The sequence below is a fragment of the Colias croceus genome, chromosome 20, assembly GCF_905220415.1.
Source record: "Colias croceus chromosome 20, ilColCroc2.1".
Lineage (NCBI taxonomy): Eukaryota > Metazoa > Arthropoda > Insecta > Lepidoptera > Pieridae > Colias > Colias croceus.
In genome coordinates this window covers 6,743,347-6,766,135 of record NC_059556.1, presented here as the reverse complement: position 1 = coordinate 6,766,135, position 22,789 = coordinate 6,743,347, and the positions used below count along the sequence as shown (strand labels likewise).

Below are 22,789 nucleotides of genomic sequence, written 5' to 3'. Positions count from 1 at the left end.
TAAGAATTATTATCATACATAATATTATATGTTACCGGCAATATATTAAACCCGGCATTGTAAGCAATTCTTAGTAAATGTATGTTATTCCGAGAAACAGTCGGAATGAAATAAATTAAATTCGTTACCACACATTCACATTACCTATATCTTTAAATATGAACTTTTCCTAAGTAGCAAACACATTTGCAAATGTGGGTGGTTTTTGGGGTAGCTATTAACCAATATGAGGTCAAAACTAAAATCCAAGATGGCACCGACGAAAATTTGAAATCTTTTCGTCATGGGTGTCATTTTCAAGGAGTTGGAGTAGCTATTAAATAAGTATTAATCAATATGAGGTCAAATCTAAAATCCAAAATGGCGCCGACGACAATTTGACATCATTTCGTCACGGGTGTCATTTTCATGGTTTTTGGGGTAGCTATTAACCAATATGAGGTCAAAACTAAAATCCAAGATGGCGCCGACAAAAATTTTATATATTTTCTTCATGGGTGTCATTTTCATGGTTATTGGGGTAGCTATTAACGAATATGAGGTCAAAACTAAAATCCAAGATGGCGCCGACGAAAATTTTACATCTTTTCGACATGGGTGTCATTTTCATGGTTTTTGGGGTAGCTATTAACCAATATGAGGTCAAAACTAAAATCGAAGATGGCGCCGACGAAAATTTTACATCATTTCGTCACGGGTGTCATTTTCATGGTTATTGGGGTAGCTATTAACGAATATGAGGTCAAAACTAAAATCCAAGATGGCGCCGACGAAAATTTTACATATTTTCGTCATGGGTGTCATTTTCATGGTTTTTGGGGTATCTATTAACCAATATGAGGTCAAAACTAAAATCCAAGATGGTGTCGACGAAACTTTACATCTTTTCGGCATGGGTGTCATTTTCAAGGTTTTTGAGACAGCTATTACCAAATCCCCAATGTAACCGTCGATAATTAGGTATATTTTTCTTACTCCTTTAAAGTAAATTTAAATAAAATAACAAAAACGTTAACAACCACAGTTTTGTAGAAAGTCTTAAAAAAAACAATTTTAAAGAACATTGAAATGCATATTTAGAAATTTAATATAAAACGCAACTCTGTGGCAATCATGTTAATATTCTGACAGATATTAGTAACTTTAAATATATTCTTTAAATATATTCTCTAAACTTTATTTAAAATAAAGTTTATCTAAAACATTTAAACGAAGAGAATAAAATAAAAAAGAACGTGTGTGCCGAGAAAACGTGTCAGGAGTGAAACTTCTTTGGCGAGATTCATAGATACTAAAATCGCCGCCTTGCTCCATAACGCGACAGTATTACCATGACGCGATCTTGAAATTCGACGACCATCTTGGATTTTAGTTTTGACCTCATATTCGTTAATAGCTATCCCAAAAACCATGAAAATGACACCCATCACGAAAAATGTCAAATTTTCGTCAGCGCCATCTTGGATTATAGTTTTGACCTCATATTCGTTAATAGCTATCCCAAAAACCATGAAAATGACACCCATGATGAAAAGATGTCAAATTTTTCGTCGGCGCCATCTTGGATTATAGTTTTGACCTCATATTCGATAATAGCTACCCCAAAAACCATGAAAATGACACCCATGACGAAAAGATGTAAAATTTTCGTCGGCGCCATCTTGGATTTCAGTTTTGACCTCATATTGGTTAATAGCTACCCCAAAAACCATGAAAATGACACCCATGACGAAAAGATGTAAAATTTTTGTCGGCGCCATCTTGGATTATAGTTTTGACCTCATATTCGTTAATAGCTACCCCAAAAACCATGAAAATGACACCCATGACGAAAAGATGTAAAATTTTCGTCGGCGCCATCTTGGATTTCAGTTTTGACCTCATATTGGTTAATAGCTACCCCAAAAACCATGAAAATGACACCCATGACGAAAAGTTGTAAAATTTTTGTCGGCGCCATCTTGGATTATAGTTTTGACCTCATATTCGTTAATAGCTACCCCAAAAACCATGAAAATGACACCCATGACGAAAAGATGTAAAATTTTCGTCGGCGCCATCTTGGATTTCAGTTTTGACCTCATATTCGGTAATAGCTACCCCAAAAACTATGAAAATGACACCCATCACGAAAAAAAGCCAAATTTTCATCGACGCCATCTTGAATTGTTTTACCCCACCAATCTATTCAACAACCCATAAAAAAAGAGGATCTCAGGCAAGGTAATTTTAAAAACATAATTTTAAATTACAAATAATGGGAATATGAAACTTATACAGTTTACTCATAAAAAGTATCAAATATTTCAAATCACGAAAAAGACAGTGCACGCACAATAATCTTTTTTATTTCGTTTTTATTTTTGGCACGAGGAGCGATACACCCGTCCTTCCAAGAGCGCTTCTGAGCGCGGTCTGACGAACCGCGAGAACAAAATGTATGAAGAAATCGACAAGTATTTTTAATTTAGCTCATTATTGAAATAAAATTTTGATTTAGATTCATAAAAATTACACCATATATAAAGGACTATATATCCCTCAATAAGATATAGTTAAGAAGATAGATTAGGCTCTTAATTTTCCTAAAATGGTACCGGTTTAGACCCCATTTTTTTGCATTTTATGCGTTTATTGTGATGGAAAAAACGTATTTCAGCGACAATTTTGTATGACGTCGTACAATTTTTATAAGATGAACGTAGAGCTGAATATATTATCTTTAAATAAAGATATTACTATGTTCTCACGTGTAATTGCTTTAAGTTAAAATGGTACCGAAAAACAGCGTGTTTTTGTAAAAATACGTTATAGCGTCCTTAAATGAATGTTATATTACTGTACGAGTGCTTCATTTTCTAAAAATAAAAAAAAATGGAATTATATATCACTTACTTCTACATACCATACAAATTTGTATTTTATATTACATACATGTAATAAGTGGTTTCTCGAAGAAATTATCAATCAAAATCGCACCTATACATTTCTAATTGTAATAAACGACGATCGCTTTGCGTATTTACAAATTAAAAATACTTTTCGAAACCACACTATAATCATAATCCCGAATTTCAATATGTCCAGTCCAAATTATTCTTCATATACATCGATTGAGTCGCATCTGCACATAAATCATTTCCACACAAAGGTCATAAATTTCATTAATTGCAACGTTATAAAATGATCCGATATAATCTATGTATTAATTTTAAATTAACATTAGCTGTCCGTTCAGCAGGCTGATATACAAAGTAAAAAAATATACATTGTAATTTTCACAACAATACACAGAGCGCACTATACAATACGAGTCACCGTCACAGCGTTTGTAACTATTGAAACATATCCAGAACATAATCTATCATATTCAGGCTATCACGAATGTTCTCCGTCAAAACACTCGTATGTGTAATCTGAAACAAGATTCGTGATTAAATTTGGTAAACAATAAGTTGTAATTGGAGAGAATAGATATTCAATACAATATTGTAAAGGAATTTCGATGAAAGTGAATTTACATTTTAAGTAACTAGGCAACATTTGGCGCGCGACATGTTGTGCAACAATCTACAAGAAAGTTAGTGCCTCAGTCTTGCGCGATGCTTTCTAAAAACCGCATCACATTGCGCGCGAGCTGACAACATCGCGCGTCAGATGGCAACGTCGCGTGCTAGCCGGCAACGTTGTGCGTTATCAGGCAACGTCGCACGCCAACTGACAACGTCGCAGGCCTGTTGGCACGTCTACACCAGCTGGCAACGTCGCGCGCTCTTGTGCAACGTCATCATACCTACGTCACGTGTTGCCAGTTGCGAAGTTTACATCTTTATAGAGTTGTCTTATCTTTACAGTAACAGTATTATAGGACTATATTCCAAATGTAAGCAGTAATAAACAAACAAACATACACACTCGCATTTATAATATTAGTAGAGTTGACTGATCGGTTGGCTTCGTTGTTAGTGACCCTGCCTTCCAAGCCAGAGGTTGTGCGTTCGATTCCCACCTAGGGCAAATATTCATGTGATGAACATTCATGTTTGCTCTGTCTGGGTGTTAATTATCTATATAATATGAATTTATTTAAAATTATATATGTATGTTTATCAGCGATTTGGTTTCCGTAACACAAGCGAAAGCTTAGTATGGGATCAGATTGTGCCGTGTCCTGAAATATTTATTTATTAGTAGGATTATCTACTTCTGACATTGTATACAGTGTGGAAAATTTCTATGGGCCCAAGAGGAAAAGTACTTGAAATACTCACGGTAGCATATTTTCCTTAAAGGAAACGTTCCCATACTTTTAAAAAGAAAAAGAACTGCATTCAAAGATATTCGAAATTTCACTTCACAAACTAACTTTCAAACTTTTCCTCCAGGGTCCGTCGAAAATGTTCACCCCGTGTATACCTTAGCTGGTGAGCAGCGCAATATTGATCTCCTTGACCATCTTGACGCGGTGCAGCATCTTGGCGAGCGCGTGTCTGCTGAGCGGCTGCGTGGAGTACCACACGGGGGAGTCGGGCACGCACGACCGCTCCGGTTGCAGGTAGAACACGTCGTTGCGTGTGCGCACAGATTCCGGACTGTTAATATTATTTAAATATTTATTTTTTATAGGAATTAAAGATGAAAGTATTTGTAAAACCTAAACCATAACGCCGATTTACATGATTATTTAAAACTATTATTAACATGTATATAATCAAATCAATCAATTAATCACACAGGAAATCCCGCATAGTTCCCGTTCCTGTGTAATTTTCGGGATAAAAACTATCTATTCAAGTAAACCTCTATATGTGTGCCGAATTTCATGAAAATGAGTTCAGCAGTGTTTAAAAATATTATTATCATTGTAAAGTGCACATTCAAATTGAATGTGTACTCATCAAAAATACAAAATTACACTTACCATTTAGAGATATAAAATTCATACAACTTTACGGGACACCTCAGTGGATTTTCTTCGTTCTCCTGTTGTTCATACACTTTCTTCTTTCTCGAATTCGCTTCTGTGGACAAAATTATAATAAAAAATTAAGCGACATCTATGATTATTCAAAATTTTATCTGTATAAGGGCTGATTTTTCAATCCTTGGTTAAAACTTATTCATCAAATATGAAATAACGTATTAAACTACCATTTCAAAAATGTATTGTAGTTGTCCGTATTTGACAGTTAACAGGTGACATTTTAATATGTTTGTATAATACTTTATTGGACGGATAAGTTTTAACCATGGATTGAATAAAATCGGCCCTAAATATAAGTTGATTCACAATTTACTTAAAACCAACTTCATTACTTTCATTTGTAAAAATTGCTTCTATACAAAATACAGCATTGAATTTGTAAAAAAGACAGAGAGAAAGAAATTGCACTATTTAGATTTTAGACTTTGAGTATTGCTAAACGGAATGATTACTAAAATTCTTACTAAAATATAAAAATAATTACCTAAAGCGGATTGCGGCGGATAAAACCGCAACAGCACATTCCTAGCGCCGGGTATCTTTGCCTGCCCCGGCTGGTTCGGATTCCGCTTCCAATGCTTCATAATGTGCGAGAAGGATAGTTGCATGTGCTCTTCTACCGTCTGCAAAGTGGTGAAAACATATTTAATTGCACTAAAAATGTAAAACCAGTCAAAATATCATATTACTAAGCTTTCCAAATCGAAGTAGTATATGAGTTTATAAACAACCAAGAAAGTAACAAAGTAATTAAAACTATAGCGATTATCAATAAAAATAAAATATTAAAGGTTTTTTCCATAATATGAAGTTCTGAAAAATATAAGAACAATCATATATCATACAGATATGAAAAAAAATGGTCTTTCATTGCTTCCAATAACTATTATTTCTTTATTGCTTCTAAATCTATTTTAATAAATAAAATTTAAACGGAAAAACTCACAACTAAATTAAAATGCTTCGTATTGAAGAACATGAGGGTAGATAGAAGAACGTGTGGCGAATGCGCGCCGAGCTGCTTACTCTCCCATAGGTGTTCCTCTTCCACTCGCGTTACTATGTATTCTGTTCAAATAAAAATAATAATTTAATTTATATAATACTTTATACGTAGTTTTGAAGTGAAACTGCTTTAGGAGCGTTGAGAGAAAAATTTCAAGATCGCTTCATGGAAATACCGTCATGTCATGGAGTAAGGCGACGATTTTGGTATCTTTGAATATCTAATCTTGCTAAGGAGTTTCACTTCTGACACGTGGGCTCAGCACACACGCTTTTTTTTAAATCTGTGTGGCAAAGCTTCATATCGAAACCATTATGTTTGTAAAGACATTCAACCAAGTTTAAATCATAATTTCTGTTACATTTATTATCATTTCAACGTGGTCCTTCGATTAGCGATATATGCATTAATACTTTCTTAAACATAACAATCCTGGCATGGCACGTTAAAAAGGAATATGATTAGAAATATAAGTCAGCTAAAGTGAACAAATTATTCGGCTACATTTTTGTACATATGTTTTAGGATAATATTGCGCTACTAAAGAAATAGTTATCTATAGTTTGAGTGAAAAAAAGTAAACGAAAAATGGCAAAAAATAACGATTATCTCTAATATGTAAAAACAAGTAATACTGTACTTACGCGAGTCATTATATAACACAGAGAACTTCCTCGCCACCTCGTCCAAACAGTCCGTGAATTTCTCGTAATATGGATCCGTGAATATATTGTCTATTCTACCGTTTTCAAACAAATATTGCTGTATACCTGAAAGAAATATATCGAATCAAATCTATATGCAAATACTATAAAGAGGAAAGATTTGTATGTAAGTATGTACAGGAATTGGCTCAAAAAGTACTAAACAGAGATGCAACTTGACAATAATATAGGTGAAACTAACTGCGCGGCATTCCTAGTTATCTTATATATTATAATATATTGATTTCATAACAATATCTCTCTTCTTATATTAATAAAATACAAATACATATTTCGTTCAAGTGTGGTGCTTCAAAGTTGTTCTTTGCAATAATTTTTTATCTATACATTTGCAGGCAAATTCACAGGACTTTTTTTTGGTCTAGCCGAAGTACTTGTATTCACTATTCCTTAGATAAAAGAGAATCTTACCTAAAACCAAATAATAAATAGTGTCCGGCGCGTATTCACTGCCGTTCGGCTTCCGCACCTCCTTGACGAACAGGCATAGCGAATAATTCAGCTCATCAGCTGTTAACTGTAAGATCTCAGACTTGAAGGGCTTCCGTCGTATGGAACTCTTTTCTATTTCCGCGTTCTTCGTCATAACCCACTGCTTCCATGCGTTTACGCCGAATGTGTACTGTGAACGTAATTGTTAATTTAATGATTAAGTTTTTAAGTTTTTTTTTATTCGAGGTCAATCTTGTGAGGCAATTGAAATGAATGAATGAACAATTGAATGAATATAACTGTAATTAAATTCATACTAACTACAACATTTACAATGTTCATTTAAATTTTTAATAACAATTTTTAATGTATTTATGCTTTACATTAAAAAAGATTATGTACATATAGAGTGATTTAATCGTGTTTAAATTATAATTTTAGTATGTCGAGCCGGATCAGCGATCATTTATAAAATTATTAATCTTTTAATTTCCCACTATCAGACAACAAGCGGATACGGCATATGCGTCGAGAATGATGTGTGTTCATGATTGTAAATTCATGTTGTTATATTTCTCTAAAAAATCGGACTAGTAGAGTCCGATTTTGATGCAATTTTGTTTTAATGGTTGTGGACTAACACGCTATTTAGTCAAAAAAGAAAAGAAATTGGCTCAATTTATCAATGTATTTTGTGCCACTACAATAGGCATGACGACAGATTTTGAAATCCTCTTCCATAATGTGTGTATACGTTTACTATACAAGAAAAACCCTATATTTCGGTAATATACTTAAATTTAACGAAGTTAAAAGCCATTTTTCAAAAAATATTTATCAACTGTGCCAAAACAGCTCGGAGGTGTCATGGCGTAAGCGTGACGTCACTCTTTAGTAAATACGTAGGTAATTATTTGTAATTTGTATGCATTGCGAAGAAAATTAAAAAAATATTTATTTAATATGTGTTATAGAAACGAATTTCAAAGTTTATAAGTGGTGTGCAGTATTGCAGTGTGAATCCACATTAAAATAATGCTCAAAAATGTGTTAGTAATTATTTCAAGCGAGAAAATAATAAGAAATGATTGTATAAAGTTGACGCGGAGAACCCCAAAACCACGTATTCGTGAATTCGCAATTATATTTCTGTTCTGAGTCGATAAAGCATACGTGAAACAATAGAAAATAAATAAAAATGCGTATTTTCAACATATTCATAACAACAAAATACATCTGACGTGAGTTGTTTACTTAAGCGTGACGTCACGCGTGTTTTAGTCAAGATGGCCAACTACAGAATTTCAATGTTTTATTTTATTGATAATCTCATTAATCTGTTCTCATTAAGTGTTTTTAAGATTTTTAAGTCACTATTATTATTATTATACATTTTCCCATAAAAACACTAATACGATCATTTATGGATACTGTCGTCATGCCTATTATTGTTTGTATACCTTGAGGCACATGTTCGCGTCGGGCTTCTCGGCGGGCTCGCGCGGCGGCTCCGGCTGCGGCGGCGGCGCGGGGTCGCGGCGCCGCTTGCTGGCGCGCGGGCGCGGCGCGGCGGGCGGCGCGGGCGGTGCGCGCTTGCGGCCCGCCGCACCACCGGCAGCCTGCCCCGCGCGCAGTGCAGCCACCGCGCGCTGCTGCTCTAGCACCATCATGTGGTGGTGGTGCATGCCTTCGCCTTCTAGACCTGGCCACAGAATACATATTATAGTCGAGTCAATTTAATAGGCAACATTTGACGTCTATCAATTTTATCTTCGAAGAGAGGTAACCTGCTTAAAAACATCGATTAAAGTGTATTAATCGATACGGTTTTGAAACATTTGTCAATCGAATTTATTAATTTATGATAACTTTTATTCACAAGTAATCAATGCATTCTATTCTAGATGTCAGATTTCGATTTTTAGAGTAACGTCTCTAGTATTTAAAAAGAAAAAAGGCTTATTGACACAAAATTGTAGCGACGTCAGTTCTTCAATTCAGAAATTGTTTATTATATTTAGGATGGTTTATCAGTAAAATGAAATCTTAAAATTACTTGTATCGGTCATTATTATTATAAATATGTAATCGTAATTGAAAAAAGTTAAGCAAATGTGCAGTTCTAACAAAACGAAATATCATGTTATTCTATGTCGTCGTTACTAGGTTACGTTGTTGAATTTTGTTGAACTGTCAAATGTTGCCTATTAAAATGGCTCTACTATAGTAGCTATTAAACGCTACAGAACGGACACTCTACGCCTCCCACCAAAATTAAACACCTCACACCGTACGATCAGCCTAAAAATGGTCCTTTTCTGCAAGGACGATACGCAACGAAGATTGACAACATTAATCAAATTGACTTAAAGTAATTTTATTATTTTGGATTTGTGATTATCGTTTTTAGTAGAAAATGGTTAGATATTGTGCTGTTTATGGATGTATTTCATCAGAAAAACGCGTATTTTTTTACGCTAGTCACAAATGTGCCAACCATAAAGCGTTAACACACACATTTGCAGTCTCTGCAGTGTGACTGTCAAAACAATAATTTTGTATATTGTCCGGGGTGTGACCTGGCACGACCATTGAGGTATTATTATGTAGAGAGGACGCCACGAACAAAATCTGTGCGACGAATCTCTTATTACTTTTAAATTAAAACCAACCAATGTAATATAATAAATATTGTTTATCTTGTAAAAAAATATGAATAAACTTATCAATTAAAACTAATCAATGTAACAAATAAATATTGGTTTGAGACGATTGTCTCTAACTCGTGTTAGAAAGAGTGTAGTAGTGATGTCCTCTCTAGTACGTAGTACATAGTAACTCATTGGGTACGACAAATGAATTTTGTGGAAAAAGGAAAGTGGAATTCTTCCATCTTTCGATAGGAGGATCCTCGACCAGTCCACTCGACTGGCCGGCCATTAAGGCTCCAATGAATGAAGTCGGATAGTTGTGCGAAAACATTCGATTGCGCGCTTCAACGCGAGGTATCGTTACAGATTTCATGTATGAAAGTGGTCTAAATGTAAAATTTGTGCGATAACTAGAATGGTATAGATCCCTAAATTTGTGCGAATAATAAAAAAATTTACATTGCAGCAAACTGGCAAGAAACGTTTAAGGTTCTGTTAATTAAAATTAAAAAGCAAGATTGCACTATGTAAATAACAGAAAAAAAAAATACTTTTTTTGTTAATCAGCTTGAAGGGAGATAAATGTATAAATCCTACGCAAAAAAGGGCAATTTATATAATATAAGAGACAGAAATTAAATACTAATAACCATAACCATGAATCATTTACCTGGCATGCCTGGATGCGAGCTGGGCGTGATAGTGTTGGCCGTCATAGCGGATTCTAGATCGACCGGCTGGTCTTCATATTCCGTGGCCATTTTCAACGCCATTTGTAACATATCTTCGCCGAACGCGTTGTTGCCGTCCATGCCAGTAACCGGACTGAATTCCTCTGTGATAATAAGTTAAACTGGTCAGTAAAATTAAAGAAATATGTTGAGTGTCTTTTAAATAACCTTATGTCATAACTGCAAACAATGCATTTTTATGTAAAAAAAAATTTAATAATGTAATTTTCTACACACATTGTACAAAAATAATAAATAAATCATATACACAAAATACATAAACTATAGTAGAGCCATTTTAATAGGCAACATTTGACAGTTCAACAAAATTCAACAACGTAACCTAGTAACGACGACATAGAATAGCATGATATTTCGTTTTGTTAGAACTGCACATTTGCTTTACTTTTTTCAATTATGATTACATATTTATAATAATAATGACCGAAACAAGTAATTTTAAGATTTCATTTTACTGATAAACCATACTTAACATAATAAACAATTTCTGAATTGAAGAACTGACGTCGCTACAATTTTGTGTCAATAAACCTTTTTTCTTTTTAAATACCAGAGACGTTACTCTAAAAATTGATATCTGACATCTAGAATCGAATGCATTGATTACTTGTGAATAAAAATCATCATAAATTAATAAATTCGATTGACAAATGTTTCAAATCCATATTGATTAATTCACTTTAATCATGCTTTAATCGATGTTTTTAAGCAGGTTACCTCTCTTCGAAGATAAAATTGATAGACGTCAAATGTTGCCTATTAAATTGGCTCGACTATAAACATGGGAATTCAATATTGCTCTAAAAATAAATTAACAAGTTACAATGTAGACTATTTACTTTTTTAATATTACAAAAAACGCTTACCATTCTCATCCTCAGTATCCGAATCGCTCTGATCTTTCTTTTTATCACCAGCCACCATTTCCGCCATCATAAGCAATTCTGCTTCAAACGGATCGGTCGGCATCTTATCGTGTATCTTGTTAATTTCCTTCATTATCCCCTTCGCTGAATTCCTCGTTGTCGGTATGAAAACTGGAGTCGGTATAGGCAGCGGTATAGGTACGGGTATGGGGAACGGTAGCGACCACATAGCACACGGTACTGGTACGTATATCGGTACAGGGACCGGTATTAAGACCTTTCTTTCTAAACTCGGGTCGGTTTGGCATTCTTTAGTACACGGGTGAGGCCGGCAAGATACTCCTTTTGATACCATCATTGGTTTAGCCATAGTTGATTTATTCGCTACTTCGTGAGGGGGTAATGTTTTGACTATAACATGGTTATATATTTTGGGGGGTGGAGGTGGTGGAGGGGTAGGTGGTTTGGGAGGGGGAGGGGGTGTTTTGGGTGCTTGTGGGGGTTCTGGTTCGGGAGCTGGTTGCACTTGGCGTTTGGATTTGCCTCTCGTCGGTGCGAGCACAGGAGGCGTGGCTAGAGATTGCACATTCGATATGACAGGCATGCCCGTGCTCGCGCGGTTTTGGTTCTTTGCAGCTGTTGAAATATATTTGACATAAGTATATGATCACGTAAAATAAATGTTATGTTTATAGTAATACATAATAGATAATAGATGGTATTTGAATGTTTATCTAATATTATAAAGAGGAAAACTTTGTTTATTTGTTTGATTGATTGTAATGTATAGGCTCATAAACTACTGGACCGATTTTGAAAATTCTTTCACCATTCGAAAGCTACATTACCCACGTGTAATATAGGCTATATATTATCACGCTAAGACCGACAGGAGCGGAGTTAATAATTTTAATACATAGAAATAATAATTAACTAAATAATGCAGCATTTAAATTATAGGTGTGAAAATATAAATGTAAACATTTGCTGCGAATAATTTTCAAATAAAACAAATTTATTTTAAAAATTCAAAACTACCCACCATTTTTATTAGCGTACGTTCGCCTCGGCACTCCAGTGGGTACTGCCTTAGTTGTATCGGCTGCTTGTTCGCCCATGCCCACAGGCAACGCATGCTTCGAGTATTGGCCCTGGTTAGAATAAAAAAACAATTGTACTTTCATATTATATTGTTATAACTATTAGAGCTAGCGCGCACGAGCAACTTTTGTCTCCTCAACTATTTTGTCTCTCCCATCAACTCTATAGGAAGTTGCGTCGCTAAGTGCGCGCACTTTTTTACTAGCCCATGGGTGGGAGAGACAAAATAGTTGCGGAGACAAAAGTTGCTCTTGCGCGCTAGCTGTTATATTAATAATGAGGCAATTCTAGTTATAAATTATTTACCTGAAAACTCATAACACACTGGTATGTACAAAAGTTCCTAACTGTAGCATCTGACATTGTCAAATGGTATTGCGCCAATGCAGTCCGTTTACACATATCACATTTCGTTCTGAAATAATAATAAATATATTATAATAACAATTTTTTTACAATAACATTAGTAAAAAAGAAAATAAAAAGAGATCCATCCAGTTCATAATTATAAAATAATAATCTGTATTTCTTTTATTTGACTCTAAAAAAAAAAATTGGAAATAAATTTTACTATGTATAAAATATAAAAAAATTACCTTCTCGAGGATACAGCGTTAATAGAAACTTGATATAAATTAAAACAGTTCAACGAGCACATCATAACTGCTTGTCCGTTGGGTTGCATCTTTTGTATCATATCGAAATTATATTTCTTCACTTTACACCAATTACAAGGTACTATATGCCTTGAATTGCTTATATAAATGTTCATACAGGACTTAGAACAGAAGGGGTGAGGGGAAGATCCGTCATATATTGTGAAACTGTTGTTGCTTTTTCTTTCAAAGTACTTTTTACACCAGCGGCATTGATCTGTAATTTTTAAACTATTGTTAAAATATATTGTAAATATTCCAGAAATACTGCCAAAATATAACATAATTCACAAAAAAACTAAGTTGTTGAATTAAATGTCTTGACACATAAAAGAATGAAATTAAAAAAATATCACCTTTGTGTATTTTTAGATAATTATTCAAAAGATTAAGATATTTTACATAGAACATTGTAAAAGATAATTACCTGGAAATATATTGTTGACAAATTTGAAAGCCGCAAAACATGGGTCAGAACATAACCTCTGACACACATCTTCGCTGACTTCCACCTCTATTGATGTAGACTTTTCCAATGAGCACACTGCGCACTTTGCCCAGACTGGCTGCGGCACCGGATTCTTGCTCATCTGGTCAAACTTCTCCATACAGCTCTGCGTACAGAAATCTTTGAACTGCCCTTTATCGCCCACCGGAGCGAGGAAGCCCTCATGACCACCAGAAATGTCCTTCTGACAGTAACAACATATCTTCAACCCCTTCTTGAATTCTTCCAAGCATCCAGAATTACAAAACTGCCGTATATCATAACCGAAACGCACACAATACTTCCCTAAACTCGTATGTAACACTACATTCTTACAATTCGCACATTTAGAACCAATTTTATTCTGATACCGCCCCAAACACACTTCGTTACAAAAGTCCATAGTCTCCCATGTCAACATTTTTTCATCCTTGTTAATGATCAAAGAACATTGGCTACATATTCTTAAAAACGATCGTTCTCGTTCCTCCCTCGCCGCTGCAACCATGGCCGGCGTTTTTGCTTGGATTTTGTATGCTTCGTCCAAATACTTATCAGTTGCATTACTGATAACTTGTAACCTTAAAAGTTGTGTTTTAACAGAAATGGGATTACTTCGTATATGGCGTGACGCCCGTTTCTTTGACACTAAATACCTTCCATTCTCTTGCAAATTGAGTGATTTTAAACATGGCTGATCACAAATATATATATCTTCTCCATACTTTTTAGCATGGTAATTACATTTTTTAGTTTCTTTACAACAATAACATTCACTAGTTGGGGGTGTTTCATTGTCCACTGTAATCCTGCGTCGTTTAAAGGTGTACTTTTCTACTTCATCAGCCATCATGCTGTGCAAGCATCTTAGGGAACAATAATAAGTATCTTCGCCTTCATAGTTGTAGAAGAAATAACATGTTTTCGTTTCTTCACATTCCGAGCACATACAATCTCTAGGGTTTATTTCGTCAATCACATATTTGTTTTTAATTAATACATACTGATCGGGATGTTCAGCTTGGAAGGAATTGACACAGAATTCACCACAAAAGTATTTTCGTTCATCTGAGTCTGTGCAGAAGAAAAAATTGCATGTTTGTGAAATTTTACAAAGTTCACATTGTGTTTTTATGGGGACAGTTTCTCTTATTGATATTGGGCCATGCCCTTCGGCTTCCGCTGGTTCCTCTTGGTCATTTTCCTTATCTGAAAATACGCAATATTTTAATTGTTTAATAAGATTGATCTAAGTACATCTTAATTAATTTCAATTTTATAATTTATAAGGAAATTCAGTGTTTTATGCATCTTATATACATTATCACTTAAAAATAGAGATTGTGAGAGAATTGTAGAGATTTTAAGGATATTCAAAATTTTCAAATTACATTATAATATTATTCTCTCACTTGAATGATACCCTACTCCTACAGATCACTACTACAAATACACACACAGTTTGTATACAAAATTTACAATTGAAATAATTTTACACATACCTCCACCATTTTCGTTCTCATTTTCATTACCATCCTCATTGCCCTCTTCATGCACAGATGCTTCTACACCATCTGCTTGACTATTAGCGTTAGTCGCATCTTCTGCTGTCTCTGTTTGTGAGTCTTGTGTCTCCGTTTCGAGTTTCGGATTCGCTGCTATTGATGCTGCTTCTATTGCAATAATAAGTTTTAAGAAAATATCAATTTAAGTCAATAAAAAGTTATAGATATTATGTATATATGGGTACAGAAATGTATATACTGGAACTATTAATAAAATTCTTCCTGTTTCATTATACATATAAGTTGTTGTATTGTTTTGTTCAACATTTTTTTATTATTTGCATACTGAACATCATCAATGGAACTGACATAAATATACAATTCTAAATCCATTGGATGGTAAATAGAAATAAAAAATTAAAATTATTTGTGGAGAGATAAATATAGAAATAAGTGCTCACCCTCTGCTTGTTTCCGTTTTTCAGCTAAAACCTTTTCCGCTTCAGCCTTATCTTCTTCCGACAATTCCCTCTCCGTGTCGGGAAGGAGGCACACTTCCTCATCTGCCCCTGGTTCCTCTGTCAACTCTGATACACTTTCATCTTTAAAAATTGATAGAAATAATTAGAGACATTTATCGAAAATAATAATATAATGAATTATACTGGATAAAATATTATTAAATTGAACTGCGTTAATCTATCATTCTATACTCTGTAGCCCATAGGAAAATGTTATGTTAGGTTTTTCATAAAGTTCATTTCCACATATCATATCTTTTACAAATATATTTTACCTGGATGTTGATCATCTTCACCATCCACATTGTCCACACTGTCCACATGATGATCAACACTATCTACATTGTGGTCATCATCATCGTCTATATTTGTTGAAGCGTCAGCCATCTGTGTGCTTGTCTCTGCTTGAGCATCTGTGGTGTCTTTCAGTAAAGCGTCAAATGGATCTAATGCCTAGGACAAGAATAGGATTATTAGTATGATCATTTATTTTTTTAATTTGGTATTTGTAATAATGTAACAGGTAAATGAATGAATAGACTTGCCAAATTTAATGGTGGAACATTCTAGTTTATAATAATAGGAACATCATAATGAATAGAGGACTCGACTTTTTTGAAAATCATATTTTTTTGTGATAATAGTTATAATAGCTTAATTTATGAATTGAAAAATGAATTTTAAAACAATGGAGATTTAGCCTAAAAAAATTTACGCTTATGGACTAACTGAAACAAGTCTGTAATTCTATTTGAATTTAATGACCTGTGTATGATCTTCTTGAGAATCCTCTACCGATACATTGGGAGCTGTTTCAAACTCAGGTTTTTGTACTTTATCTGTGTCTCCATTATTGTCTACGTCTGTTTCATTTTTAGCTTCACTAGCCTCTTCCTGACTGGATTCCGTGGGCGTTTCTTTTAATGTGTCCTCAGAATCTTGGCTAGTACCCCCTTGTGTACCTTGTAAACCTACGTCTGGTGTTGATTCTTCTTTTAATGTTTCCGCTGAAAGAAAAATTAAAGTACTTTCATGTTAGATTTAGTAAATTAAAGGTTTATTTCAATCCCTTGTGATATTTAATAGTAATTCATAACATACAAAAATATCTCAAGCATGATCAGTTCCTTTTAGAGATTTGGTGGGTATTTTTTTAAATCAGAAGGTATTAATTCTATTCTATATAAACATTTTTTATGTAAACTTATTAAACAAACAAATTGTAACAATTCAGCTTAAGAGATTATACATACAAAAAAAAACTTTTAATTCTAAATATAACTGACCTTTACTATCATTATCACTTTCATTCTTACTCTGTTCAATATCTCCAATGCTTTTATTATCTTTTTCATTTTCATCATTTAACACTTCATCAACCTTTTCACTTTCTTCACTAGCTGTATTTATATCATCTGATGGTGCAGGTGAAGGTCCTTCATCATCTTGCTTATCATTTTGGCTATTTTCTTCTACACTTGTTTGATCTGTGTGATTAGTTAAATCACTTTGCTCATCACTGCTTATTTTTGTATCACCAGTTTCGTCAACAGTATTTGGTGGTTCTTCCTTCAGCTCAGTTTTTTCTACATCATTATCATTTTTAACATTATCATCTTCCTTTTTCTCTTCTTCGGGTTTTGTAGAGGTATCGTTTTCCACCTCTGTGGAATTTTCAACAACTTCTTCCTTTTCGTCCATTTTTTTTATCTTATTAGAAGTTTGTATACATGGACCACGATATATACATCTGCAAAAAGAATATTTACTTGTGTAAAATGTATACGAAGAACCGCCGCGCCCGGCACATTTGTAGGTTATGGTTGTAGCAAGCAGAAATATAAAAAAATGTTCGTAATAAAAGAAGAAGAATAAAATATCGTACTTCTCACAAAAACTGCATTTTATTTTAATGCTAATGATAAATTGCATAGATATTCAGAGGAAAAGAATGAAAACGGTACTAATAGTTCCTTGATATTTATCCCGCGCTTATTTGATATACATGGGAAGATGAATAGTTTTTAAACTAACTTTGTACAATAGTTGATACAGTACTCTCAAATTTATAGTTAAAAACTGGACTTCAAAATAATTTTAAATATAATAATAGTATAGACAAAAAATATTTTTTAGCGGGTCCAAGACTCATGCGAGCTGAAAAAAAGAAAAGCTAATACATACATTAGTTTTAGCATAGATATATAGTTTTAACTATACTTCTTTTAACAATTGGGACATTTTAGCGGTAATACTTACAAATGCACAGTTATTCTAAAAATCACAAGCACAACAAACGACCACCATTTTGGAATCAACCTGTACCAGCAATTGCGGATATGAAAGGAGCTGTCAACTCGTCATCTTACAATAATAATTCGCATTGAACTAGGTATATAATAAAGCTTTTCATTCGAATTTGTTACGGTAATTGTTTTATCGTGTGATAATAAATACTAGTAAGTAGGTACTTCAAATTCGTAATTCACATAGAATAAAAAGCAATCAATGGAAAGGCCAATTTTCGCTCTTATGTTGGCACTAAGTGACGCTTGGCAGAAGCTTTATCGCTAATAGTGATGTAAATTTAAATATTTGGTATCGATAAATCAATGGTAACCGAATTTAAACACGTGTACATTTTTATAAAATGAAATTGATACTCATTCTTCGTATTTTTCTTGGATATTTAAAAAGTTAAAATAATTGAAAAAAATTGCGATAATATCTGTTGCTATTTTTCGGATTTTGCTGTTTAATTTCTGGAAATTAATAAAATTTATATTAAAAAATATTATTAAACAAGGGAGGTTCAACAACAAATTAAATACGTATGATCAAATCAATTGATTTTCGTCTTTGAAGGTAAAGGTAAAACCTTAATCTGGAAACTATAGTAAGTCTTGTAATGAAAATATATTTAACTAAGATAAGATACTTACCTAATACGTTTCACATGTGAACGGAATTGATTTTCGTCAAATATTTATGTAGTCTATTCGTAACTAATTATAAATAAAGTATGTATAATGTACTGAGAGTACCTAGGTATTCTTTTCGATGGAGAAGAGTGAAGCACTAAAACTTAGTTGGATAACAATTTTATGAAAATAAGATCCTCTTCTATAAAAATAAACTATCCATTTATTATAAAAAATTATATTAATATATTTTAATGTATTATAATATATTTAAATATTTCATATTTGTTCATTTATTTTTGTTTATATTATCATAAATTCTTATTATACATTTTTGAACGTTAGAGCGTTTTCACATTGTCCGGTCCGATATCGGATATCGGAAGCCGATAGCCGATATCCGATATCGGAGGCTAAGTAAAATGTATGATTTAGGTACCTGTCTTTCACATTGTCCGGTCCGATATCGGATATCGGAGCCAACACCGATATTCCCGTGAACTATCGGACGATAATGTTCAGTGTTACCAACTCAATTTTCGAAAAGGTAGTATACCAACAGCAAAAAAAGCACTAGTTTGTGTATTTTCAGTCATTTCTAGGCGCTAAATGTAAAAAAAATCCTTTCATTTACTTTAAACCTTTTTATTAAGAAAACATTCATTTAAGTATTTAAAGGCATTAAAAATACGATTTATACGGGAGCTATTTTAATACCGTCCTATAATATACGGCAATTGGCTGAACTGAAGTAAACAAAAATATATTGCGTTATTAAATTCAACCGTATCTTCGAAATATTAGTGTCTTTTATCTTTATTTACTCATTCTGCCTCGCTCCTCTTCCTACTTGGACTACTGTTGTGCTGTAAGCTGTTTATTGTATTGTTGTCATTGAGTCACAGATTTAGTGCTTTGTTTTAGCGCCGATATCAAACCTGTATAATAAATAGCACATCTAAATAATATTAAGTAATTAATAATATCAAATCTTTTTTATATTTTACTTTTCCAGCTGTTTTTGAAGTCGGTTTCTTTTTTGTAGTTATTTTTACTGTATGTACAATTATACTACGATCTATCAGTTGAATTTTTTTAAATCAAACTCTTTTTATTGAAAAGAAAATTTACAATACCGCAATTTTGTTTAGTTTTCTCTAAAATTTCAGAATTAGAAAGCGGCGACCTTACATTTTGTCAAGAACGCGCGGCGACTTTTGAGCTTGTTTGGCTTGTTTACTATTTTGGTTGTCATGGCTCGTATGCTTAGATTATATATATGGCTATATTATTATTAGTCTGTGGTACTACGTAGATAATTTACTGTTATGTGGTAGATAACAGCACCTACATTTGTAAATGTAATTTGAATTTATATTTGCCAGTTTCGTCGCTTTAATACTGAGTTGAATTTTATTTTATTTTATTTGTATAAGAACATAACAGTCGTACATGATTTAATATAAAAAAAGTTCTAAAATACACTACGACCACACAACATGTTCTATTATTAAAAAAAGAAAAACAGCATATAAAAAAAACAAGCCTCACAATGAAATTGAATATTGAAACTAGATTCTGACTCTGCAGAGGGTACAAATCCAAACTCCGCAGTCAGCAGATTAAACCGGTTTGAAAAACATAGTTTATTTATTACTATTTATTTTATTTAAAATAAAGTTTATTTTTTGTAACATAAATGCATCCACTGTTTTTTTTAATTCTCCATATATCTACTTTTCCAGTTTCTGGCAACACTCATGATATCGGGACGATATTATCGGATATTGTCTGGCTAACGAAAGATGAGACTGGAAAAAGGCGGCAAATTCAAAAAATAAACATATGGCAACTTAGGTTATAGTTGGAAATATAGTTTTAATACTTTTATTTATTATTTTCTCTTACGAGCAAAAAAAAAACAATAAACTCTTCATCTTTATAATATTGTTATATGTAATATACTTAGTACAGTTAAGTGATACAGATAGACAAAAAAGAACTCCGAATGAAAGCAAGAAAAAACACAATAAAAATACAATTAAAGTTTGTTTAATCAATATAATCATATTAAATCTAAAAATTCAACCGCGAGTGAATAGTAAGAATCACTATTATTATCTCTGACTCTTATTATGAACCCTTCCATTTCTGCAGTTATTCCATTTCGTTTTTTATACTATCTTCAACACGAATAACATGGTCCGGTCATAGAAGAAATCTCGTCAAGATACTGATTTTGTGTCTTTAAACATTTTGAACGAAACAGATCATTCAATTTTTTTTATTGTTGCTTGAATAGTTTATAACTGGACTATTGGTATCATCCATGTTACCTGCAAAATAATAAATATTAAACAATGCAATCAAAATGAATAGTATCAAAATATCAAAGTCACACTTAACAATGCATTGAGATATTTCACGTAAACACTCTTATTTTTCCTTGAAAACTACATCTCTTTCAACTTGTTTCTTTTCAAATTTACTAATCATAGTAAAAAGAACCTTTTTTAAGTCGCATTTCAATGTTTTCGTCTCGTTTTCAATTAGAAATCACTAAAAACGCGGAAATAATTTTCACTTTGACACATCAACAACTGAGGTTTTAATGACAATTACGTAATTATAAGTGTTGCCATATAAATTTTCGAAATAAAAAGCCAGTCTCATCTTTCGTTAGCCAAACTTTAATGTGAAAGGGCAAATTGTGTCCGATATCGGATATCGGCTATCGGCTTCCGATATCCGATATCGGACCGGACAATGTGAAAACGCTCTTATTTGATTAGCCTGTAGACATTTGTTTTCTATTGCAAATGTCTCTGGGTAAAATATCTTCTTGCTCTATTGGATTCTTCTACGAATACTACTGCATTTATTGGTAGATTAAACGTCACTGTTAATTTTAGCCAATGGCAGACCTGTACAATAAATTTTCAAATGTCAAAGTTCTTTCGTTGTTATGGCGGGTTCGTGTTTTTTCAAGCTCAAATACGAAATGAGTAGTTATGTGCGCCGCCAATGCGCCGCTTGGGCGGCGACATTGACAGCGATTTGTCGAATATTCTCGTTCGCCATTTTGTTAATCTTATGGAATTTTGTGTTAAGTAATCAACGTGCCAACATTCTGGGGAACCCAAATTTGGTGTGAGTAAAAGTTTTCATAATATTCACATACTTAGTCCTATCGTACTTCATTTCGCACATTAGGCATGAAATATCAATACGGCATTCGCAAATGTTTGTTTTGAACAGTTCCGTATCGTTTAAGGGTATTAAAGTATAAGTAGTAGTCTATTAGGTTAGGAAGATTAACTTTCCTCGTCATTCCAGGATTTGAAATGTCTGAGAAGTCCATGGTCGCTAAGACCGTATTAAAAAGACATGAAGTTGCTCGACCTATACATATTCAGCGTTTGGAGGCCGCCTTAGATATCCGACCATTTGTGAATCAAGTTGAAAGAATACTAAATTCTGATGGTGGAAGCGACAGTGGCGAAGATTCAGATATCTTATCAATGAGCAATGAACTGTCCAAAGGGGACAAGCTAATGCATGGTGTAGTCACATCAAAACAAGGTAATGCTATAATATAATAAACCAGGGGCCTTAGCCAAACGGCAAAACGCCAAGGAATAGAATACGCTATCGATAGAAATTGACATAAGCGTATGATGTTTTGCATAAGGATTCGGTCACCCTACCAACGACAACGACGACCACGAACAAAATTTTCATCCAGTCGCAATTAAATAAAATTGTGCAAAACACAATTAAAAAGGAAATTTAAGAATTTCCTGTCGTATTGGTGTTTGGAAAAAAAAATTTTGAGATCAATGGATAAACAAACAGGTTTTTCATAGAAACGGTGGCTCCTAGAAAAAAATGTATTTAACCTTTTTTATAGATAATTAGATTATATACAATTTTGGTTCAGGTGATTGTATGATAAACTTACCGTCTCGGCGAAAATCGCAAAAAACCCTATTTCTTTTTATTAATTGACCTCGAATTTTTTTATTCCTGAGTACCAGAATGACGGGAGATTTTAATATTGATTTTGAACAAATTTCGGCAAGATTGGAACTTTGGTCGTGGTCGTCTGCGTCGTTGGTAGTGTGATCGAACCATTACCAAAATGTCATGAGCTTATGTCAATAATTAGCGTTAGCAGTTTCT

General features: G+C 33.4%; 2 protein-coding genes across 2 annotated transcripts in view; one reads left to right on the top strand and one right to left on the bottom strand.

The window, feature by feature from the left end:
- Window positions 1-2,825: 2,825 nt before the first annotated feature.
- LOC123700664 (zinc finger MYM-type protein 3) lies at window positions 2,826-18,208 on the bottom strand. Its single transcript, XM_045647924.1, has 20 exons — window positions 17,946-18,208; window positions 16,973-17,436; window positions 16,452-16,693; window positions 15,962-16,139; window positions 15,627-15,767; window positions 15,163-15,333; window positions 13,601-14,869; window positions 13,114-13,390; window positions 12,824-12,932; window positions 12,459-12,567; window positions 11,417-12,052; window positions 10,469-10,633; window positions 8,608-8,849; window positions 7,127-7,337; window positions 6,635-6,760; window positions 5,931-6,052; window positions 5,469-5,607; window positions 4,922-5,021; window positions 4,417-4,592; window positions 2,826-3,416 (listed from the first exon to the last, which is right to left on the bottom strand). Exons 2-19 carry the CDS (start codon window positions 17,385-17,387, stop codon window positions 4,418-4,420), a joined length of 4,827 nt encoding a protein of 1,608 aa, XP_045503880.1. The 5' UTR covers window positions 17,388-17,436; window positions 17,946-18,208; the 3' UTR covers window positions 2,826-3,416; window position 4,417.
- Window positions 18,209-21,632: 3,424 nt separating this feature from the next.
- Window positions 21,633-22,789, top strand: part of LOC123700672 (chromatin-remodeling ATPase INO80) — a 32,850-nt gene continuing 31,693 nt past the window's right edge. Inside the window, exons 1-2 of the mRNA XM_045647948.1 lie at window positions 21,633-21,757; window positions 21,944-22,189. Of these exons, the coding sequence (XP_045503904.1) occupies window positions 21,952-22,189 (238 nt within the window). The 5' untranslated portion in view covers window positions 21,633-21,757; window positions 21,944-21,951. The remainder of the gene's footprint in view (window positions 21,758-21,943; window positions 22,190-22,789) is intronic.

Bases quoted from the DNA above. Each gene is read 5' to 3' on its own strand.
- LOC123700664 (XM_045647924.1), bottom strand. From the start codon at position 17,387: ATGGACGAAAAGGAAGAAGTTGTTGAAAATTCCACAGAGGTGGAAAAC. The intron at 10,634-11,416 runs GTAAGCGTTTTT...TTATTATCACAG, and splicing joins GGATACTGAGGATGAGAATG to AGGAATTCAGTCCGGTTACT. The intron at 8,850-10,468 runs GTAAATGATTCA...TTCTGTGGCCAG, and splicing joins CTCGCATCCAGGCATGCCAG to GTCTAGAAGGCGAAGGCATG.